This window comes from Stegostoma tigrinum, chromosome 28, assembly GCF_030684315.1.
Source record: "Stegostoma tigrinum isolate sSteTig4 chromosome 28, sSteTig4.hap1, whole genome shotgun sequence".
Taxonomy (NCBI): domain Eukaryota; kingdom Metazoa; phylum Chordata; class Chondrichthyes; order Orectolobiformes; family Stegostomatidae; genus Stegostoma; species Stegostoma tigrinum.
The window spans coordinates 20133877-20154802 of record NC_081381.1 but is presented as its reverse complement, the minus strand read 5'-3'; the positions used below and the strand labels follow the sequence as shown (position 1 = coordinate 20154802).

At 38.7% G+C, this 20926-nt stretch overlaps 1 protein-coding gene across 6 annotated transcripts in view; it reads right to left on the bottom strand.

Moving 5' to 3' along the window:
- The window catches only part of acot7 (acyl-CoA thioesterase 7), a 242153-nt gene that overhangs the window by 59495 nt on the left and 161732 nt on the right, over window positions 1-20926 (bottom strand). For all 6 annotated transcript variants that reach the window (XM_059638057.1, XM_048561846.2, XM_048561845.2 and 3 more), the window contains one exon: window positions 16958-17074. In XM_059638057.1, the coding sequence (XP_059494040.1) occupies window positions 16958-17074 (117 nt within the window). The remainder of the gene's footprint in view (window positions 1-16957; window positions 17075-20926) is intronic.

The window sequence follows — 20926 nt, the reverse complement described above, 5'->3', positions numbered from 1 at the left end:
CATAACAAGTGGCTCAGTGGGGTCCAACGTTGTCCCAGTACTTGGTCACTTAGATTTGACATGACCTTGACCATTGTCCTTTTCAATCTAGGCATTCTACAGGATCACAATGCTATTTGGAACAGGATGTATGGACAATCACAGTTTGCACATAAACTGATAATGGATATCATTTGTCACCGAATTTTAACTTATTCTTAGTGTATTCGACATATATTTGATTAGAGTTAATTATATTTTTAGTATGCTTTTGGAAGCCCTTAAATGATACACTATACTTAAAGTGTCTCATTTCAGTGTTTGCAGAGAGAACAAAGACATAATTGTGTTCACTGTGTATTTAATGTAATGTATAGTGCTTAATTCAAAGTGACCAAGCAGTAAACATCTTTTGGGCAAGGTGCAGAAAACTATATGTACTGACAGCACTTTGGGATTTCAGCCTGCCTTTTATGGATCTAAAAAGCAACCAATAGATAAATAGCAAGACTTGAATGTCTTGCAATCAGTCACCACTAAACCAATGTGGTGACCCAATCTGCTTAAAAAGATCCATGCAAGAAGCTGTCTGATTTAAGCTGATCCATCAATTTAAATAAGAAAGATGATTGTGAATGTTATTCATTACTATAAATGGGACTGCATTACAAGTAATCCTACTTAACAATATCTGGGTCTAATTTTCAAATATCTTAAAAAATTACGCATGATTGTTTTACACTGACCTCAGTGGTAATTCAGGGAGGGACAGTCAGTTGCATAAAGAACAAATCAATTAAAGTGGTTATCTATTTACATGACTCAAGTGCACCATAAGAGTTACGCAGTAAAGGCACGTAGTAGAAATTGAAATAGTTGCTTATTTCTCAGTTATAAAGTTAGTGTAAACTATACCAAATTAGCAATGAGATGGCTACAGGCTAGGAGTAAATGTTGCCTCTCCGCTATGTTTATGGGAACCATTTCCAGAGATGCATCAAAATAGGCACTAAGATATATAAGTATGTTAATAAGCAACATAACACCCACTGATTGTTCCTTTTGGACCTTGCTGGCATGAGATTGACATGGGCACTTAGATTCCTGATATTTGTCTATGATACCCACATAAAACTGCACTATTGGGTAAAAAATGTCTATTTTCAGTCTTCTTAGGAAAATAAGAACTCAGGAATAGGACTAAGCTATTCAGCCCATCAAGTTACTCTGTCATTTAATATGATCATGACTCTTTAACTCACACTATCCCCAAAACTCTTTATGCTACTGTTACTCAGAGACAGAATAATATCTACTTTAGACATGCTCAAAGACTGAGCATTCAATGCCCTCTGGGGTGGAGAATTCCAAAGATTCAAAACCCTCGGAGTAAAAACATTTCTCTTCAACTGAGTTCTAAATGGCACCCCCTTATTTTTAGATTGTGGCCCTTGGTTCTGGACTCCACAAACATCTGTATCTACCCTGTCAGTCCCTTTAAATATCTATCCTTTAACTATCCCTTTAACTCATCTCTCTTCATAGGACAGTGCTGCCAGCACAGGAACAAGTTCAGTGCAAATTCATTGCACTCCCTTTATGGCAAAGTATCCTTCCTGAGATAAGGAAACCGAAACTGCACACAGTACTCCTGGTGCTGTCTGACCAAGCCTCAATACAATTGAAGCAAGGCATCTCCACTGCTGTACTCCTCTTAGCCTTCCTAACAGCTTGCTGCACCTAAGTGTTAAACTTTTTACAGTGACTTATTAACAAGGATATCTAGATCTACTTGTGTGTTGACATTTTCCATCCACTTGTCACTTAGGAGATCAAAATGGAGAACCACACATTTTTCTATGGTATATTCCCTCTGCCGCTTTCTTGGCCATTCATTAAGCCTGTCCAAATCACTCGCAGTCGATTTACATCCTCCTCATAATAACCAACCTCACTTAGCTTTGTATCATTAGTAAATTTGGAAACATTATATTTGATATTCACATCCAAATTATCAATTTGTACTGTAAGCAGCTGGGGCCCAAGAACTGATTCTTGCGGTACGCCACCAATTACAGCCTGCCAATGCAAAAATGGCCCTTTCTCCTGCATTCTGTTTTCTGTCTGTTGGCCAATCTTTAATCCATGCAAGTACATTATCTCCTATTCTATGTGTTTTAATTTTAAGAATCAGTTGTTTGGGGATCCTTAACAAAAGTCTTTTGAATATCTATCTGTCCATCAACGACCCTTCATAAATTTTATTTGTAACAACTTCAAAAAAACTCCAACAAGTCTGTCAAACATGATTTCCCTTGTGGAAATCCTTGCTGTCTCTGATCGATGAGGTCATTATTAGTCAAGTGTTTAGTACATTTTTTTCCATGGATAATGTTCTCTGATTGGTATTTTACCGATGTTGGTTGCCTCTCAGTGTTGTCCCAAGCCTCCATAAGGAAATCTAATTCGAGCTCAGATCTCTGTAAAATGGAGGGTGCAAAATTCTGCAATATTTGACCTCTGCCCCCACACTTAACCCTCGTGAAACTTGCCAAATGAATTCCATTCCAAAAGATTTTGCTGCCCTGGCTTGTTTCGTGTTGACTAATAATCTTCAGGGTGACAACTTTCCCCCCTGTCTCCCTCATCAATAGAAGTAATAGAATACATACCATTAAATTGTAAAAAAAAACCCCTTGCTATTATGATTATATTTTAAAATTGGGATGAAGTAAGAAAACAGAATTAGAATAAATAGCTATATCAAATATATAGTCAGCCACCACGGAAACCGGCCCTTCGGTCCAACTTGTCCTTGCTGACCCAGTTTACAAAACTAAACGAATCCCATTTGCTTATATTTGGCCCATATCCTTCTAAATCTTTCCCATTCATGTACCTGCCCAAATATCTCTTAAATGTTGGAACTGTACCTGCAGCCACAACTTCCTCTGGCAGTTTATCCCACATACAAACCACCTCTATGTGAAAAAGTTGTTCCTTGGGTCCCATTTAAATCTTTTTCCTTTCACCTTAAAAAACATGCCTTCTATTTTTGAACTTGCCCATCCGAGGGAAAAGACCTTTGCTATTCACCTTGTCTATGCCCCTCGTGATTTTATAAGCCTTTATAAGATCACTCCTCAAACTCCTACGCTCCAGTGAAAAAAGTCCAAGCCCATCCAGCCTCTCCTTATAACTCAAACCCTCCAGTCCCAGCAACATTCTTGTAGATCATTTCTGAACCTTCTCTAATTTAATAGTATCCTTCCTATAGCGATGAGAATTGTACACAGTACTCCACATGTGACCTCATCAACATCCAGGAACAAGACATCCCAACTCCTATGCTCAGTGCTCTGAGCAATGAAGGCAAGCGCCAAATGCCTTCTGAAGAACCCAGTCTACCAGTGACACAACTTTCAAAGAACTACGTACCTGAACCCACAGGTTTCTACGTTCGATAAGAACACGTTTTGTTCTGCCTGTTTATATTTCTCTTGGCATGCACTACTTGTTTCTTCCAGCAGCCAGTGAGGTGAGTATTTGTTGAGTAGCCAGATGGCAATATGAAACCAACAGAGTTAAATTTATCTACCTGATAGGCACACGTAGATCAAATATTTGTGCTGACCCCTGTTGTGAGAAATGATTTTTTTTTTCGGTTCTTCGCAAGACCTGTACTGCCGCAACATACGTCCATTGCATGAAGAAAAAATTTCTTTACTGATAGCAGATTTGGCACTCATCATGGATTTGGCGAAGGGAAGGCTTATTTATCTTTATAATGTGTACTTGCAAAGCTACCCTGCAGGTAAAAAGTATACTTTTGATTGCCTCCCACACAATGGATCTACTTATCAAACCCATCGATCTTGAGAGTGCTCAAGAGAATTGCACATAATAGTAGTGATACATCATATACTTTGTCCTCAATTTAAATCTGAATGATGTTTGGTCTACGTTTTATGTTACATGAAAGGTTCCTTGGATTACACACGGCAGGAAGACAGTAATGTATATGTGGTTAATGTGTGTAATTAAACATTTTCCCCACTATTAAACTATTTTAAACTTCGATTAAGGTAACAATTCTACTACAATGATAAAGAAACAAAACTGTGGGAAGGATATGTAAGATAGAGAACATTGTGAAATAAACAGCAACATCTTGAAAAATGTCCACATTTTGGAAGAAGAGTTACTGGACATCTTAAAATGCATTAAGTTGGATAAATCCCCAGGACCTGCTCAGGTGTACCCCAGAACCCTGTGGGAAGCTGGAGAAATAATTCCTCGGCCCTTTGCCGAGATATTTGTATCATCGATAGCCACAGGTGAGGTGCTGGAAACCTGGAGGTTGGCTAATGTGGTGCCACTATTTAAGAAAGGTGGCAAGGAAAAGCCAGGGAATTACAGACCAGTGAGCCTGACCTCAGTGGTAGGCAAGTTGTTGGAGGGAATCCTGAGGGACAGCACGTACATGTATTTGGAAAGGCAAGGAATGATTAGGGATAGTCAACATGGGTTTGTGAGTGGGAAATCGCGTCTCGTTAACTTGATTGAGATTCTTGAGGAAGTAACAAAGAGGATTAATGAGGGCAGAGCAGAGGACATGATCTATATGGACTTCAGTGAGGCATTCAACAAGGTTCCTCATGGTAGGCTGGTTACCAAGGCTAGATCATATGGAATACAGGGAGAACTAGCTATGTGGAAACAGAACTGGCTCAAAAGTAGAAGGCAAAGGGTGGTGGTGGAGGTTGCTTTTCAGAGTGGAAGCCGGTGACCAGCATTGTGCCACAAAGATCTGTGCTGGGTCCACAGCTTTTCGTCATTTGCATAAATAATTTGGATGTGAACATAGGAGGTACGGTTAATAAGTTTGCAGATGATTGGCCAGTAAATTTGCACCAAAATTAGAGATGCAGTGGACATCAAAGAAGGTTACCTCAGAGTAAGTGGGACCTTGATCTGATGGGTCAATGGATACAGGAGTGGCAGATGGAGTTTACTTTAGACAAATGTGAAGTGCTGCATTTTGGAAAGGCAAATCAGGGCAGGACTTATACACCTTAAGGTAAGGCCCTGGGGAGTATTGCTGAACAAAGAGACCTTGGAGTGCAGGTTCATTGTTCCTCGAACGTGGAGTCCCAGATTGACAGGATAGTGAAGAAGGCATTTGGTATTGCCTTTATTGGTACATTCACTGAGTATACGAGTTGGGAGATCATGTTGTGACTGTCAAGGACATTGGTTAGGACTTTTGGAATATTGCGTACAATTCTGGTCCCCCTGCTATAGGAAGAATGTTGTGAAACTTGAAAGGGTTCAAAAAAGATTTACAAAGATGTTGTCGAGGTTAAAGGGTTTGAGCTATAGGGAGAGACTGTTTAGGCTGGGGCACTATTTTCCCTGGAGTGTTGGAGGTTGGTGGTGGTGGGGGTGACTTTATACAGGTTTGCAAAATCATGAGGGAAGGCTGAATGGACAATGTCTTTTCCTTGCGGTGGGCGAGTCCAAGACTTGAGGGGCATATGTTTAAGGTGAGAGGGGAAAGATTTAAAAGGGACCTCGGGGCAACCTTTTCACACAGATGGTGATGCATGTATGGAATGAGCTGCCAGAGCATGTGGTGGAGGTGGTATAATTACAACATTTAAAAGGCATCTGGATGGGAATATGAAGAGGAAGGGTTTAGAGCGATATGGGCCAAACACTGGCAAATGGGAGTAGATTTATTTAGGATATCTGGTCAGCATGGGCAAGTTGGACCGACAAGTCCGATTTTATTCTGTTATCAATCTATGACTCTGTTATAGCGAGTTTTGAGAAGATTTGTAGCTCAGGTTGAGGTTCTGGATGTGAGTTTGCTCGCTGAGCAGGAAGGTTCATTTTCAGGCGTTTCGTCACCATTCTAGGTAACATCATCAGTGAGCCTCCGACGAAGCGCTGGTGTTATTGTCCCGCTTTCTATTTATCTGTTTAGGTTTCCTTGGGCTGGTGATGTCATTTCCTGTGTTGGTGATGTCATTTCCTGTTCTTTTTCTCAGAGGGTGGTAGATGGGCTCCAAATCAATGTATTTGTTGATGGAGTTCCGGTTGGAATGTCATGCTTCTAGGAATTCTCGTGCGTGTCTCTGTTTGGCTTGTCCTGGGATGGATCTGTTGTCCCAGTCAAAGTGGTGTTCTTCCTCGTCTGCATGTAACACATGACATGACCCACTATCACTAGTATCCTTACATACAGACGAGGAAGGACACCACTTTGATTGGGACAACACATCCATCCCAGGACAAGCCAAACAGAGACACGCACGAGAATGCCTAGAAGCATGGCATTCCAACCAGAACTCCATCAACAAACACATTGATTTGGAGCCCATCTACCACCCTCTGAGAAAAAGAACAGGATATGACATCACCAGCCCAAGGAAACCTAGACAGATAAATAGAAAGCGGGACATAACACCAAAGCTTCACCGGAGGCTCACTGATGACGTTACCTAGAATGGTGACGAAACTTCTGAAAACGAACCTTCCAGCTCAGCGAACAAACTCACATCCATGACTCTGTTATTCCCTGAACAGTTGGCAGGGGCAGATTCTACAGTGACTTCCATAAGGAATTGGAAATACTTGAAAGAGAACTATTTGCAAGGCTGTGTCAGGGTAAAAAACATACAAGCAAAGAACTGGGTGCAACTGCATAACTCTTTCAAAATGCAGGTACAGGAAGGATGGTCAGAATGATCTCCTTATCTCTTCTTGATGCAACTGAAAAGCTAATATGTTCAGTGCATACAATTATGTGATGTAAGATAAACAATTAAAATGCTAAGAAGTAGCACTTTTGGTATTCTTTTTGCACCAAAATATTTACCTAACAACAACACTAGCTACTTGTTACTACAGGTTGTCCTTGGGTTCCATTCTGGAGTCCATTCCTGAATCGATTTGTTCGTAAGTCAGAAAACAATGCAGGACAGTACTAAGGAGCTGTTCAAGAATACAGGAAATGTTCACATGTGGGGTATTAAAAATTACATTTCTGTATGACAGCGCATTCAAGTACAACTGTAAGCAAGTCACGTATTCAGAAATCAAGGAACCCCTGTATAGTTGTAGAGCACTAAGTGTGATAAAGGTGTATATTATTTTCATTTGGGAATGATTATTTGTGCCTCTTGAGATCTTTTTAGAGGATGTGAGCCCAGAAAAAAAAACACTAATCAATTTGGGAGAGAAAAAACTTTGGGCAACCTCTTTCCAACCCAGTTAGACATACACTGGAACTATAATGCTGTAGCCCTGCTTTTATTCTACAATTCCCGGGAAAACAGCTTCAATACTGCTTCTATGAGGTGCGCCATTTTTGTCCAAATCCACCTAACACGCCATATTTGCCAGTTCCACTTTTTGTTCCAATAGAAAAAATTAAGAATAAATCAGGTTCATTTTTTGCAATGAGCTACAGGAAACCCCATGCAGGAACTTATGAGTGGACAGTGGCAAGATTTGGATACTGATATTACTTCATTTCTTTCATTGCAAGTGTATTCCTGACCATTCAGAAAAATACGCTCAGAAAAGAGTAAATGAAGCACATGTTCCGCATACTAAGCCATTCAAAGCAAGAAAATATCAAGTTCTACTTCTGGATAATGCTCAGTGAGTTAAACTTTGCCAGGGTGTCTCCAATGCAAGGGGAAAAAAAACTGGTGCCTTGCTCCTGACTGTAACTCCATCTTCTTGCTCGTCAGTAAATATTATATGGATTGTGTTCCGAACAAGTGTCATACCAGATCTGAAATATTAATTCTGTTTCTCTCTCCACAGATGCTGCCAGATTTATTGAATAATTCCAGCATTCTCTGTGTTTGTTTCAGACTTCCAGCATCAGCAGTATTTTGCTTTTATAATACTGAGTGGGCATCTGATTTGGAAAGAATTAGCCTTAGCTGTGTTGTTTCCTATCTCACATGACAAGATACTCACAGGCAAGGTTTGCAGTTAAAGAACATTCAGATTTTTTTTTAAAGCTCATAAGAATTCATGTCCTCTGAAACTACATAGTGACCCTCTTAATTTTAAGCAAGGTCTATTACTACTGTCTCAGATTCATTAGAAATGGATGACAAACATGTCCTTGCCAGCTTTGCCTACATCCCAAGCGCAAATGTTGTTAAAGAATGAGGATTGTTGCCGCCTGTGAAAATACAGCCCAGCATCTATAAGCACCTTCAGGAAAATAGAACAAGAAACTTGAGGGAAAATTGTCAATCTAGCAAAAGATTCATATGTACATAGGAGAGCAGTTTACAGTCATGCAATTTACATAACAGATAGTACAGTAAGAGAGGTCATTATCCAGAGTGATTAATGTAGAATATATCTGGGATTTCAGATGTTAAGCTGAGGCAACTTTGACTGTGCATCTGATGAAAATAAATCTGATAAATAAATAACAAGATGCAATATTTAAAGGATATTTCAATTATTTAAAAAATATCCATTGAGAGTTATCCCGTAAGATTACCTAAAAAAATCAGTAAAATTCATCAAACATTTTTTAAATGCCTCAATTATACATTTTTGCCACACAGTGAAGAAAGTAGAATGATCCTTCATATAACCCATTGAGTGATGAGGATTGGAGTTTATTTTCTTCCTGATGCTGAGCAAACCCATGTTGGGAAACTAGAGGGTGCAATATTAAACATGCCGAGCCATTCCTAATGGAGCTGCCTGGAACACTGGTACCATCATTTATTACATACTACAAATGCAATTTTCCTTGACATTGGTATTTTCATTGAGGCAGTCGAGTTTCTGAAGACTTTGGGAACCATGTCAGGTAAGTCAAAACTTGAACCTCACACAAACCTACCGTGGGGTCAGTAACCTTTTGACAGGTAAATTCAAACGGTCTTGTGAACTTGAAATGTCAGAATGCAGTAGCGCATGATGATTTATCTATATTTTCAATACAATGATTAATTTTGGTGCTGTGCCTTTAAAAGATGTAACAATTAAACAAACCAGCACTGTAGAAATGTTCACATGCAATAGAGTTTTCATCCAAAGTGCTCTTACGCATTCAAAATACTAAGAATCTGATTTAAATGGGTGATGCTAATGCAGTGGTTTTAATTTTACATTGGTTTAATCTCCAGAGATTTACTGAGACAATCAGGTCTCTTTGATTGAAACACCACTGAGCTTTTGAAAAAAAATGCAGACGGCTGGATATTTGGTCAGTCAACTTCAAACATATAATTATAATGAGCTCTGCAGGGTCTGTTTATTCAGCTGTGCAATATAATGCTACTTTGAATGCATGGCCCCACTACAGTTAGTTGAACAGAGGCTGTTGACACAGCTATGGAAGGGACTGTGTGTTGTGTTTAATTAAAAGTTATATGAGTAGATAATTGGAATAAATGTTTTTAAGAGGTATTTGAATGTCTGTTTATTCCGACTGATTAATAAGCATTTGAAATTGGACTGTTTTTAAGGGTTTTATTTTGCCAAATTTTATGAGTTCCCAATGGGCAATTCATCTCAACTAGATTTTGAATGGTTGTTGATTCTTTTCTTATTTCCCGAGAAGTTCAACCATTTCCCAGTGTAATAAGCTCTATAAATACAGAAAAATAAGTAAATAGATATGGACGATGCATGAGGAGCTTCAGGAGTTGCATTGGCAATGGGTGGACGTGAGTGGAGGTTAAAAATGTGAGGGCTGTGAGGTGCAGCTAATATGTAGAGAACTAGACAGATATTCCAGTGATCAAAAGCATGTCTTGTGACCCGACTGCTTCAGCATCCACAACCACACCCTACACTCTGACTTCGGGTCTGTATAACTCCAGCTTGGGCTCAATTCTGGAAGATGGAAATTATCAGTAGATGGGATTGCAATGTCAGGAAATGGCCTGGCTCGTACATGCCAATTCACGGGAACTCCTGCCCAATCATTCCAAAAGTATGTACTTAGATCATGCAGCTGCCTTGGGAAAGTGGAAATGCACCTTATTCCTTAAGACTGAGGGAACATTAAGAGTTATAACTAGGCAGGTTCTCACCCTGAAGGAGAATGGGGATTAGTATAATTTTCACAACAAAACAACAGCTTTTGCATACCTTTTTCCTCCTGATATTATACAAATTATTAGATATATTAAATTCCAGTTGCAATTTTCCAAAGTGAAATTATGAACTCCTGGGAGTTATCACACTACTGTCCTTTTACTGTACTATTTTCTCAAGCCTCCTTTCATCATTGAAAACAAACTCAGTTCTGTGATTCTCTGTTTATAATGTAATATCCTAATCCTAGAAGTGTCCCTGAACTCTTTTCAATTCTGAAGACAAAATACCCAGTTTGCACATTAAAGTGTGTGCTTTCTGATGTTTTAAAAAGGGCCAAAGTAACCTAATTGAATTTATAATCAAACAGCCTTAATGTGTCCCTTGATACTTGACGAGTCGTGTAAATAATACATTCGCATTGACTGGATACGTTTAGAGAATGGTTGATTATCACTCAAATTATTTCCCATTTTCATCTTTGTTAATATAGACCAATTGACTGTTCATCCTTTTCCAATGTACAAGGCCAGGTGCCATGTTAAAATTCATCTGCGATTCCTTGCACACTCATTTATGCAAAGTGTTTTTCATCAAATAAATGTATTACAAATGGGGGGGGCTGCCACATTCATTGACATAACAACAGTGGCTGAACTTCAAAGTGATTAACTAATGAAGCAATTCGGAAGATTTCACAGAAATAATATATAAAAACGGGAGACAGGAAAAGATCAACCAGTCAATTAAATTTTTCAAACCTCATGATACCTTCAGCAGCTTGACTAGATATTTCCTGATATTACAAGATTCTACTTTGTGAAACAACTCATTTTGAAGTAGTTAGAACCATACTGGAAATCCAGGTAGTCAATCACCCTCATCCAAAACTGAGTAAGCAGCTTAAAAAAATTTAGGAACAGCCCCATATCTTTTCCAATAATTATAAAGGGCACCTCTTGGGATTCTATAACCAGCCCCACAATGATGGGCATCAGCTGACAGTTTTCTAGTTTTCTGGCTCTGATCTAAATCTTTTGTTAAATAATCAAACCCATGTAGGCCTTCTCTAACAGAACTAATCTTAACTCAATAGAGTTCTTCAACATATGGGAAAAGGGTTCATACAGCATCTGTCTTTTCTCCATGGATGGATGTCATTTGAAACTAGAGGCAATTTCTATTTTGAGATTTCCTATTTTATCTAGGATGGTATTTCTACTTTAATATTGATACTGCTCTTTAATAGAGGGCATCTTGCAGGTGGAACGTGAACTATGATAAAGCACCATATAAATGTAAGTCTTTTAAATCCAAGAACTACTACATTTTTTGTTGTAATGTCTCAGTCATGAAAACATGTAAGAAAAGATCATCAGTCTCAATGCATTGCAGAACCCTCCAAGGAATCAATACATCACAAAATGCTGTGAGGCTGTCAAACAAATTGATACGTTCTCAGCTGGTGACATGGATGTGTCAGAATTATTATCACGATAATCCCCCTCATCTATCATCCTGTCTTTACAGCACTGAAACTTCACAGATTGAGTCACTGTGATTCCATTAGCAGTCCCATCTCAGCCTCTCTAGTTCCTGGATTCCAAAGTAGCTTCAGGCAACTGGTATTAACAGTGCTAAAGCAAGGTGTGAAATAAACAAAAATATTCAATTCAACATTAATTCTGCCTTGCACACTCTCAAAGTTGAGTCATAAGTATCCAAGTTAACTGAGTGTTTCATTAACAAGTTATTTACAATCAAGCATACTATTAAATCATACACAACCATAAGTATCCAAGTTAACTGAGTGTTTCATTAACAAGTTATTTACAATCAAGCATACTATTAAATCATACACACAAGCAAGGATCCAAATTTGATGTCCATCTCACACTGAGTTAGCTGCCATCAATTTGGTACAATGAATAAGAATGCTCCAATTATTTCTAAATTCAGGCATTATTGTTATGTCAACAGATACAGTGCTCTTGAGCTTGGGAGCAGAAAGAAAACAACCAGCGTTTCTGCTTCAGATTGATATTTAGTGACATCCCACAGTGAAGTGTGGGCATAAGATGAAGACAGTGCCCATATTATTTGTGATTTTGTCTGCAACTGAATATTCCGGCAATTGAACAGCTAAAAAACAGTGCACTGTAAAAATAATACATTTAAGGTTATTAGGGAGCTCACTGTTCTGTTCCAAATGGCAAAACATAATTCTCTACTCATTAAAATTGGTATGTTTAACATCTTGCATGCATCAGCCCTGTAAAAAAATTAAATGAACCCTTTTTAATCACTAACTGGTCTCTTCAAATCTGTAAAATCTTCAAATCTCTTCACAATCAACCATTTCATCCACTGTCAAAGTGACATAGCTGCTTTAATTGCCATTGGCTGGTAGTCTCGTTGTGGTTTCCTACCAGCAATGTCTTTTGCAGCACCAATTTTACTGAATCATGGACAGTGGTATGAAACATTACCAATATTGCTTCAACTAGAACCACTTAGAATATTCCAACAGAGTATTACAAATGAACAAAAATGTTAGCCATCTTGCACTGACTGAATTTAAAAGAAAAATCACCATAAAACTAAGCAAGAACATTTCCCATGCTCAGTTCAGCATTTCTGGAACCAATTAAATTGAAATATTATCTGAATTATTCCACAACTCATTGCAGCCAAATCTCGACTGGAATACGGACATTGCTGGTTCCTGTCTGGGTAAAAATAACTTTTTTTTTGCTTTAATTATCTTATTAAGCATTCTTTAATGAGCAGGAATGTCTGCAACTTGCTGGCATGGCATGGGAGTCAAACTGATTCCTGTGAAGATGTTGGCAGGAAAACTTCAAGTCGTCATATGATTGGAGAGTTCCTGATCTGAAGGAGAACTAATCTTTGGACATCAGAACAATCTGTAAATGATACCATCCCAAACAGAAAAACTTCTCCACTCTGTAATGGGGTCTGGAATCCTCTGCTTGAAAGGTTCAACATCCAAAAGGGAAATGGGTATATACTTGAAAAATAAAAATTGCGGTGTGTTTGAACTAACTGGATAGTTCCACCAAAGGTCAGACATTGGTACAGGCTGATTGCAGTATTGCTTCTTCTCTGCTTTATGATGCCATGTTTTAATAATGTAAAAAGGGGAAATGCAAACGATCAAAGTCAGTGATGAAATCAGAAGATCCTGAGGAAAACGTAAAAGGGCTTGCCCACACCTCAAAGTGAAAGAGAAACTAGTATTTTAGACTGAAACTGCTTAATGAAATTGAAGAGAACTTCAACTTGAAACAGCTAGCTGTATTTGTCCATCAGATGTTCATACAAATGTTGCATGTTTCTAAAATCTCTGTTTTATGTTTCATTATACTACATTAACTTTTACTTAAAAAAATCCTCTCATGGTTTTATCTGCAATGACAAGGTAATACTACCATATCCTCTGTGTTTGAAATTTATGGGCTCAAGAGTTACACTTGACACTTGGGCACATAATTCAGGATGACATGATCAGTGAAAGGGAGTGTTGCACTCTTACAGTTTATAGCACAGAAAGAGACCATTGTCGGGTGACAACTTTCAGATGAGATAGCAGACAAAGAGTAACAGGAGGTTGGAAGAACCCAGTGAGTCAGGCAGGATCTGGAGGAAAGAAGCAGTCAATGTTTTGCGTATTACCCTTCTCCAGTCCTGAAGAAGGGTAATACTCAAAATGTTGACTGCTCCTTTCCTCCAGGTGTTGCCTGGTTTGCTATGTTCTTCCAGCCTCCTGTTTGTGTACCTGGATTTCAGTATCTGCAGGCTTTTTTTGTCTCTACACAAAGAGGACTACCTTCTCAGGTAGTCACAAAAGATTTTCTGGCAATTTTTCAAAGATGAAAATGGGTGAGTTCTCCTTGGTTTAATGCCCAATATTTATCCCTCAGTCAACATGACAAACAGATTAGGTGGTTATGTTTAAAGATTGCCATCATTGGCACTTTCACTTCACAAAGCCATACCATCTCCTGCAGAAAGCTGGTGAGGACAAGATAAATAAAGTACCAATGCAAAGAATGACTACCTGGGCAAGGGTAAATGCTTGGTAGAGTCCTTTATGAAGCAAACTGAAATATTAGAAGTGATAGCTGAGATTCAGTTCACTGTGACAGCATTTTCTGGGAGAAATATTAAAACGAATCATTAAATCTCTTGTTTGGAAAACATTAATGTAAAACTTTTAAAAATAATGCATTTCTGAAATGATGTTCCAACCAAAAATGGTTCAAGAGAGGAAACAATTAAAATGGATGTCAACAACCATATTAACAAGGTACAGAGTTGTGTAGTCAGTTATCAAAGGAAGTAGAAATTGTTTCAGACAAAATAATTTATGGAACCATTCAATTTTTCCAACATCTTAATAACAAAACTTCTCAAGGTGTTTCACGGGATTGTTACCAAACAAAATCTGCCACCAAGTTACATAAGGAGATATTGGACTCAATCTTCTGAGCACATGAAGGTTCTTTTAATCTGATGCTTCCACACATTTTTTTTCTAGGATCTACCAAACCCTGTTGTCACAGAACTACACAGAGCAGTGTCCCTCAGGGAAATATAGCGGAGCAGAGGGAAGACAGGACCCACAACCTCTTACAGCAATAGTTGCTGTATTCTGTACAGTAAATTTAAAGGTCTAATCTTTTGTGTGTGGATTAGCCAAAGCATGCATGGATGGTTGAATGGGTGAGATGGCTAGGTGGTTAGATGGGAAAGTGAACACATGTAGAATTGGGTAAGAACATAGATGGGGAATGTGAGTAGGTGGATAGGTAGGTGATGTGGGTTGGTATATAGGCTGATGACTTGGTTAGGAGAGTGAGTGGAAGGTGGGCAGGTGGATGAGGTGAGTGAATATGAATGGTTGGGTAGGTAGATGAGTGGTTAGATAGATGAGGCAAAGAAGCATAGGGAAGGCAAACACTGGCGGAATCCTCCTCATGTTAATAGAGAGACAAATACAAGACTTCAAGTCAACACCTTTGCTCTGGCCATTTGCACCTGCTTGACTTCACCATCATAAGCAACCATTTATTGAAAGCAATCCTTTCAGCAATCTCCTCGAAATGAGTGCCCTTGACTACATCTTACAGCATTTGTCTTTATTCACTCATGGAATGTGGGTGTTGCATTTAATGCCCAGGCCTAACTGCCGAGAGACCAGTTAAAAGTCAACCACATTACTGAGAGACTGGAGTCACATGTAGGCCAATGTAGGTAAGGACAGCAAATTTTCTTCCTTAAAAGGCAATAGTAAACTAGATGGGTTTTTACAACAATTGGCAGTGATTAAACAGTCATCATTGAGCAAACTGGAAAAGACCATAACAGACCGTAAGACATAGAAGCAGAAATTATGCCATTTGGCCCACTGAATTTGCTCAACCATTCAATCATGGCTGGTAAGTTTTTCAACCCCATTCTTCAGCTTTCTGCCCTTGACAATCAATGACATATCTATTTCTGTCTTAAATATACTCAAAGACCTCATCCCCACAGCCTCTGTGGCAATGAATTCCAAATATTCACCACTCTCTGGCTGAAAAGTTTCTCCTTATCTCTATTCTAAAGTGTCTTTCCTTCAAGGCTGTGCTCTCCTGCCTCTTCTCATCTCTCCTGCCAGTGGAAACATCTTCCCAAAGTTCACTCTGTCCTGGCTGTTCAGTATTCTGTAAGTTTCAATTAGAAACCCCCTCACCTTTCCAAAAGAAGCTTCCACGAAGATGCAAACAACCTCCAACATTTCTAACAGCCCCAAATGCAGCCAAGCATAAATAATGGAAAGCATGGGCAAAAGACCCAGCATCCCATTTACCTCTAGATGAGTGGCTGAGTGGACAGATAGGTTAGGGAGACAGGTGAACAGTAGGTGGTTGAGTTAGAGGTGGCAGGTGAATGCAGTGAGGAGGTAAGTGGTTAGATGGGTCAGGTGGATGAGTGGGTAGTCAAGTCGGAATGGTCATAAGGTCCGACCATGGTGGTAGTAGGGGAGGTAATGAGATCAAGGTAGTTGATGATTCTGGTCAGGAATGTTGGAGTTGGTGGAGTCAGGTTGAAGGGTAAGTTGAGCAACTAGACTTAACTGGGACTGGGGTCAGTTCTCGAATTAGACAACGTTTTCATCTGCCTTATATTTCCTCCCTAACTATTGAGGTAAGCTGGACGGTACTGTTCCAATTCTCTTGACTCTCACTCAGAGATGTTTGCAAAATGTCACAGGAAACAGGGGACTTCTCCATCAGGAGTTCAAACAGCATGGACAACTTCCACGTGTGTTCCAATGTCACGACCGGTGCGAAGTCATTAGATAGATCTTCAGTTGTATGCCCAGTGTCCAACAATGTGGAGTTCAGAAAATTTCGGTCAAAAGGTCAGGTGACCAAAAGATTTGTCACAGAGTTAAGCTTTATGGAGTACCTTAAAGGAGGAGAGTAGTAAGAGAGGCAGAGTGGTTTAAGGAAGGAATTCCAGAATTGGTGAACCATCTGAAAGAATAATATGTGGTGATTTTGTTTTAAAATATTGACTATAAAGCAAATATGTTTAATAGTGCATTACATTCTTTTGTGGTTTGGTTCCCTTGTTGCTGGAAGTGGTGTGTGAATTTGTTATTCTAATGTTGTTGGAATGTGCTTGAAAATGTTGATTTTGAAGCAACATTTAAAGGCAAAGCTATGTGAACTAAACAGGCAGTAGTATTTATAATCTGTGAGTTATTGCAATCCATTTCATGGAAATATAGAGTACAAAATGTTTACATTACAGCATGACAGAGCCAATGTAAGTACCCTTGTGAGAAGAATTGTGAAAGTGGCAAGAGTTGTACCTTTCTGAATCTTCTGATGAAAGTTTATTGCGTCAACAGATGCAGTCACAATGTTGGTCTTGCAATGTCGAGCTGCCACAATACCGGCTACCTCATCCATCAATTTCATAGTGACACCTGTAAGGAAAAATCCATTTAAATAGGAACATAGGAACAGATGTAGATCATTCAGCTTATTGAGCCTGCTCTGCAATTTGATATGTACACGGCTGATCAAATGCTTCAAGGCCTTTTACCCACATAATTCCCACAACACTTTATAGCATTGGTAGTCAGAAAGATATCAATCACTACTTCAAACATACAGAAAGATTCAGCTTCCATGTCCCTGTGGGGTAGAGAATTCTACAGATTCATAAATCTCTAAGTCAAAACATTTCTGCTCATCTCAGTCATGAATGACATCTCCCCTAACTTTTAATTCTTGTCCTTGGTTCTAGAGTTCCCAACCTGGGAAACATCTTACCTGCATCTACCCTTGTCTATCCATTTAAGTATTTTTTTTTAGGTCTCAATGAGATTATCTCTCGTACTTTGAAGCTGTAAAAAATATAGGCCCAGCTCGCACAATGTCTCCTCACTGGACAGTCTCACCATCCCAATGGAACTTTGTTGCACTGCCTCCATGGCAGTAATATCCTTCCCGAGACACACTGATCATAGTCCTGAAGACAATATTTCAGATCCAATCCAACCAAGCTCCTATACAATTGAAGCAAGGCAGCTCTTTGAACTCAAATCATCTAGCAATAAACGCCATCATTCTATGAACCTTTCTAATAGCTTGCTGTACCTGCGTACTCACCTCCAGTGACTTATTCACAAGTACACCCAGGTCCTTTTATACATCCAGACTTTTCAGTCTCTCACTATATAAAAAATTCACTGTACATCAGTTCCTCCTACCAAAATGGATAAGCTCACAATTGTCTACATTACGTTCCATCTGCAATGTTCCTGCACTCTTTAAGCCTGTCCAAACCCTCCTGATACTGCTTTACATCTTCCTCAAAAAGCATATCCATGCTTAATTTTGTATAATCTGCAAATGTGGGAACATTATATTTAGCCCCCATGTCCAAATCATTGGTATCTATTGTGAGCAGCTGGAGTCCAAAATAACCCTTGTGGTACTCAGTAATTACAGTCTGCCAATACAAGAATAATCCAGTTATTCTTGCTCTCTATTTTCTGTCAGTTAGCTAATCCTTAATTCATACCAGTGTATTACCTCCGACCCCATCTGCTTTAATTTTGTTAACCAATCTCTTGTGGGGGGTTTTAATAAAGGCCATCTGAAAATTTAAGTACATTAAGTCCATTGAGTGACCTTTATAAATTTTGATTAGTAACATCCTCAAAGAAATTCTAAAAAGCCAGCAAAATATAAGTTTTGGTTCATAAATCATGCAATACCCAACCAGATCATTTTTATCCAAGTTTCCATTTAACACATCCATTATGATAGATTCTAGCACCTTCCTTGCTACGGATATAAGACTAACAGGTCTGTTGTTCTATTTGCTTGATTTTTTTTTAAATAGTGGGGTAACATTTGCTTACTCCTAATCTGCAGGAATCATTCTAGCATCTATGCAATTTTGTAAAGAGATCACCATTGCATTGACTACCTCTACAGCCACTTCTTTCAACATTCTGGGATATAAACTATCAGGTCCAGCGGTCTTATCAACTGTCAGCCACATTAACCTTCCCAGTATAACCTTCTTACAAATACTAATTTGCTTCAACTACCCATGCTCCATAGTCACTTGGATTTCTAATTGTGGGACATATTTTATGTCGTGTTCAGTGAAAACAGACACAAAGTGATCATTTGGTATCTCTGCAATTTCTCTATTTCCTTTTATAAATTTTCCTGACTCTGCTTGTAATTGGCACATTTTTGCCTTACCCAAATATTTCTATTTAAATAAATGTAGTGTTACAATAGGAATGGCAGAAATCCTCTGATAAGTCAACTAAAACACAAGCCCCGACCTGTTACGACAGGAATATGGGGTTTCCCTCTAATAATTACACCCAAAACACCCAGAGAAGCTCATCTTTCCCCTCTTAATCTATAAGAGTGTTAAAAGAAAGAAAATCTCTGATCTCCACGTTACAAATTACATGAAACAATTTATTTGTTTAACCTAACAATGAACAAATTAACAGAATTACTAATAAAGCAAATAATTCCCCCAGACCACTAACTGCTCCCTAAGTGGTCTAAATTCTACTGGAATGCTATTCAAATAAAGACAAGTCCCATTGATGTAAACCCAATTAAAAAGAAGCAATATATCAAATTAAACTCTCCAAGTTCACACAGACTGTCTTCTGGAATATTCTGTTGTCTCCGGTGTCTTCAACAAACACCTTTCTTCTATAAATTCTGCAGTCAGGAATGTTATATCTCTATAATTTCTTCAATGAGGACTTTGAGCTAAAATACCACAGTACCTTTAATTAATTAGATAGGCTTTCCCTGAGAGCTGAATGGTGCTACCCCTGGCAGGTGGCTGTTGTCTCTCTCTTTTAGATGGCAGTTGGCTCTCTCCTATTTTCCAAATGCTCTTGTCTTATATATCCATAATGATATAACCAAATTCTTATTTGGTTTCAGGTTGTCAACACCATCAGTTTTTAAATTCAATTGGTTTTGAATCGCTGAGTTTGGTTTTAAATTAATTGGTCAAATTCAAACTCGTTATCACAACACCAAAACAGTTCTGAGGAAGGGTCACCGGACCCAAAATGTTAACTCTGTTTTCTCCTCCACAGATGCTGCCAGACCTGCTGAGTTTTTCCAGCAACTTTGTTTTCGTTCCTGATTTACAGCATCCACAGTTCTTTTGGTTTTTATCAAAACAAGATTGCTGTTTGGCCTACCACCTGTAAGGCATTTTAGATACGCTTGTTTGCTTTTTGAGGCTCTCTGTACTGGCAACTTCAGCTACTGCTCACAGACAGTCTTTTTTTAAATTCCCCTAAGTACAGACAAAGTACAAATCTCTTAAAGAAACCACATGTTTTAGCTTCCTGCCTTCCGATTCACAATTACTCTACCCAACAACATAACAGTGGAAACTTATACAGTTCATAATTTTAATCTTTTATTCTGCTAAATTGCATTCACTGTATTCAAATAATGTACATGGTATAAACAAATGAACAAACATTTTACTTTAACATTTAATTATCATTATTTAAAGACATTCAGTGGATCCTTCCCATCACTTAATTCGAAACTCCTCACCGTTCCACTTACTGTCCTTCTTATTGACTCTGTAGCTGATCCAATCGCAATTCTTGAATCTCCACTGACTCAGTTGCCTTCTTCACAAATTTCCTTGTTGCCCACCTTCCCAAGCAAAGTGGCAGTGACCAGAGAGCAAGGGAGAGAGATTCAGGAAGTGGAACAGGAAACAGAACAGCAAACAGGACTGTACATGTACGATGAATAAATCAGTGAAAGGCACAGTAAAAGGGGGGATGGCCATGAAACAATTACAACAGCAGCATCCGTTTCTTGTTCTAGTGTGCAGCCAGATGTGCCAGTATAGCAGCAGATGACACAGTAGTGGTGGAAGCAAAAACCTTTGAACAATATAACAGATAAAGGACCTCAAGCTTAATGAGACTTACACCACCTTTCAATAACCTCACAAAGTCTCAAGTGCTTGATAGCTTATGAAGTAGTTTTGAAGTGTAGCTGCTGTTGTAATGAGAGAAATGAAACACCCAAAGTGCACATTGCAAGATATAATAAACAACAATCTAATAATAACCAGGGCCTTGTTTTTTTAGATCTAATTTAGATATTTAACAGGACAAAGAGTAGAACTCTCCTGTTCATCTTCAAAATAATTCTACCCGAGATTAGATAGTATTGCCATTTGGTGTCAGCACTTCACTGGATTGCAAACCTAGACATTGCACTGTCATTTCGGAATGGATCTTGAA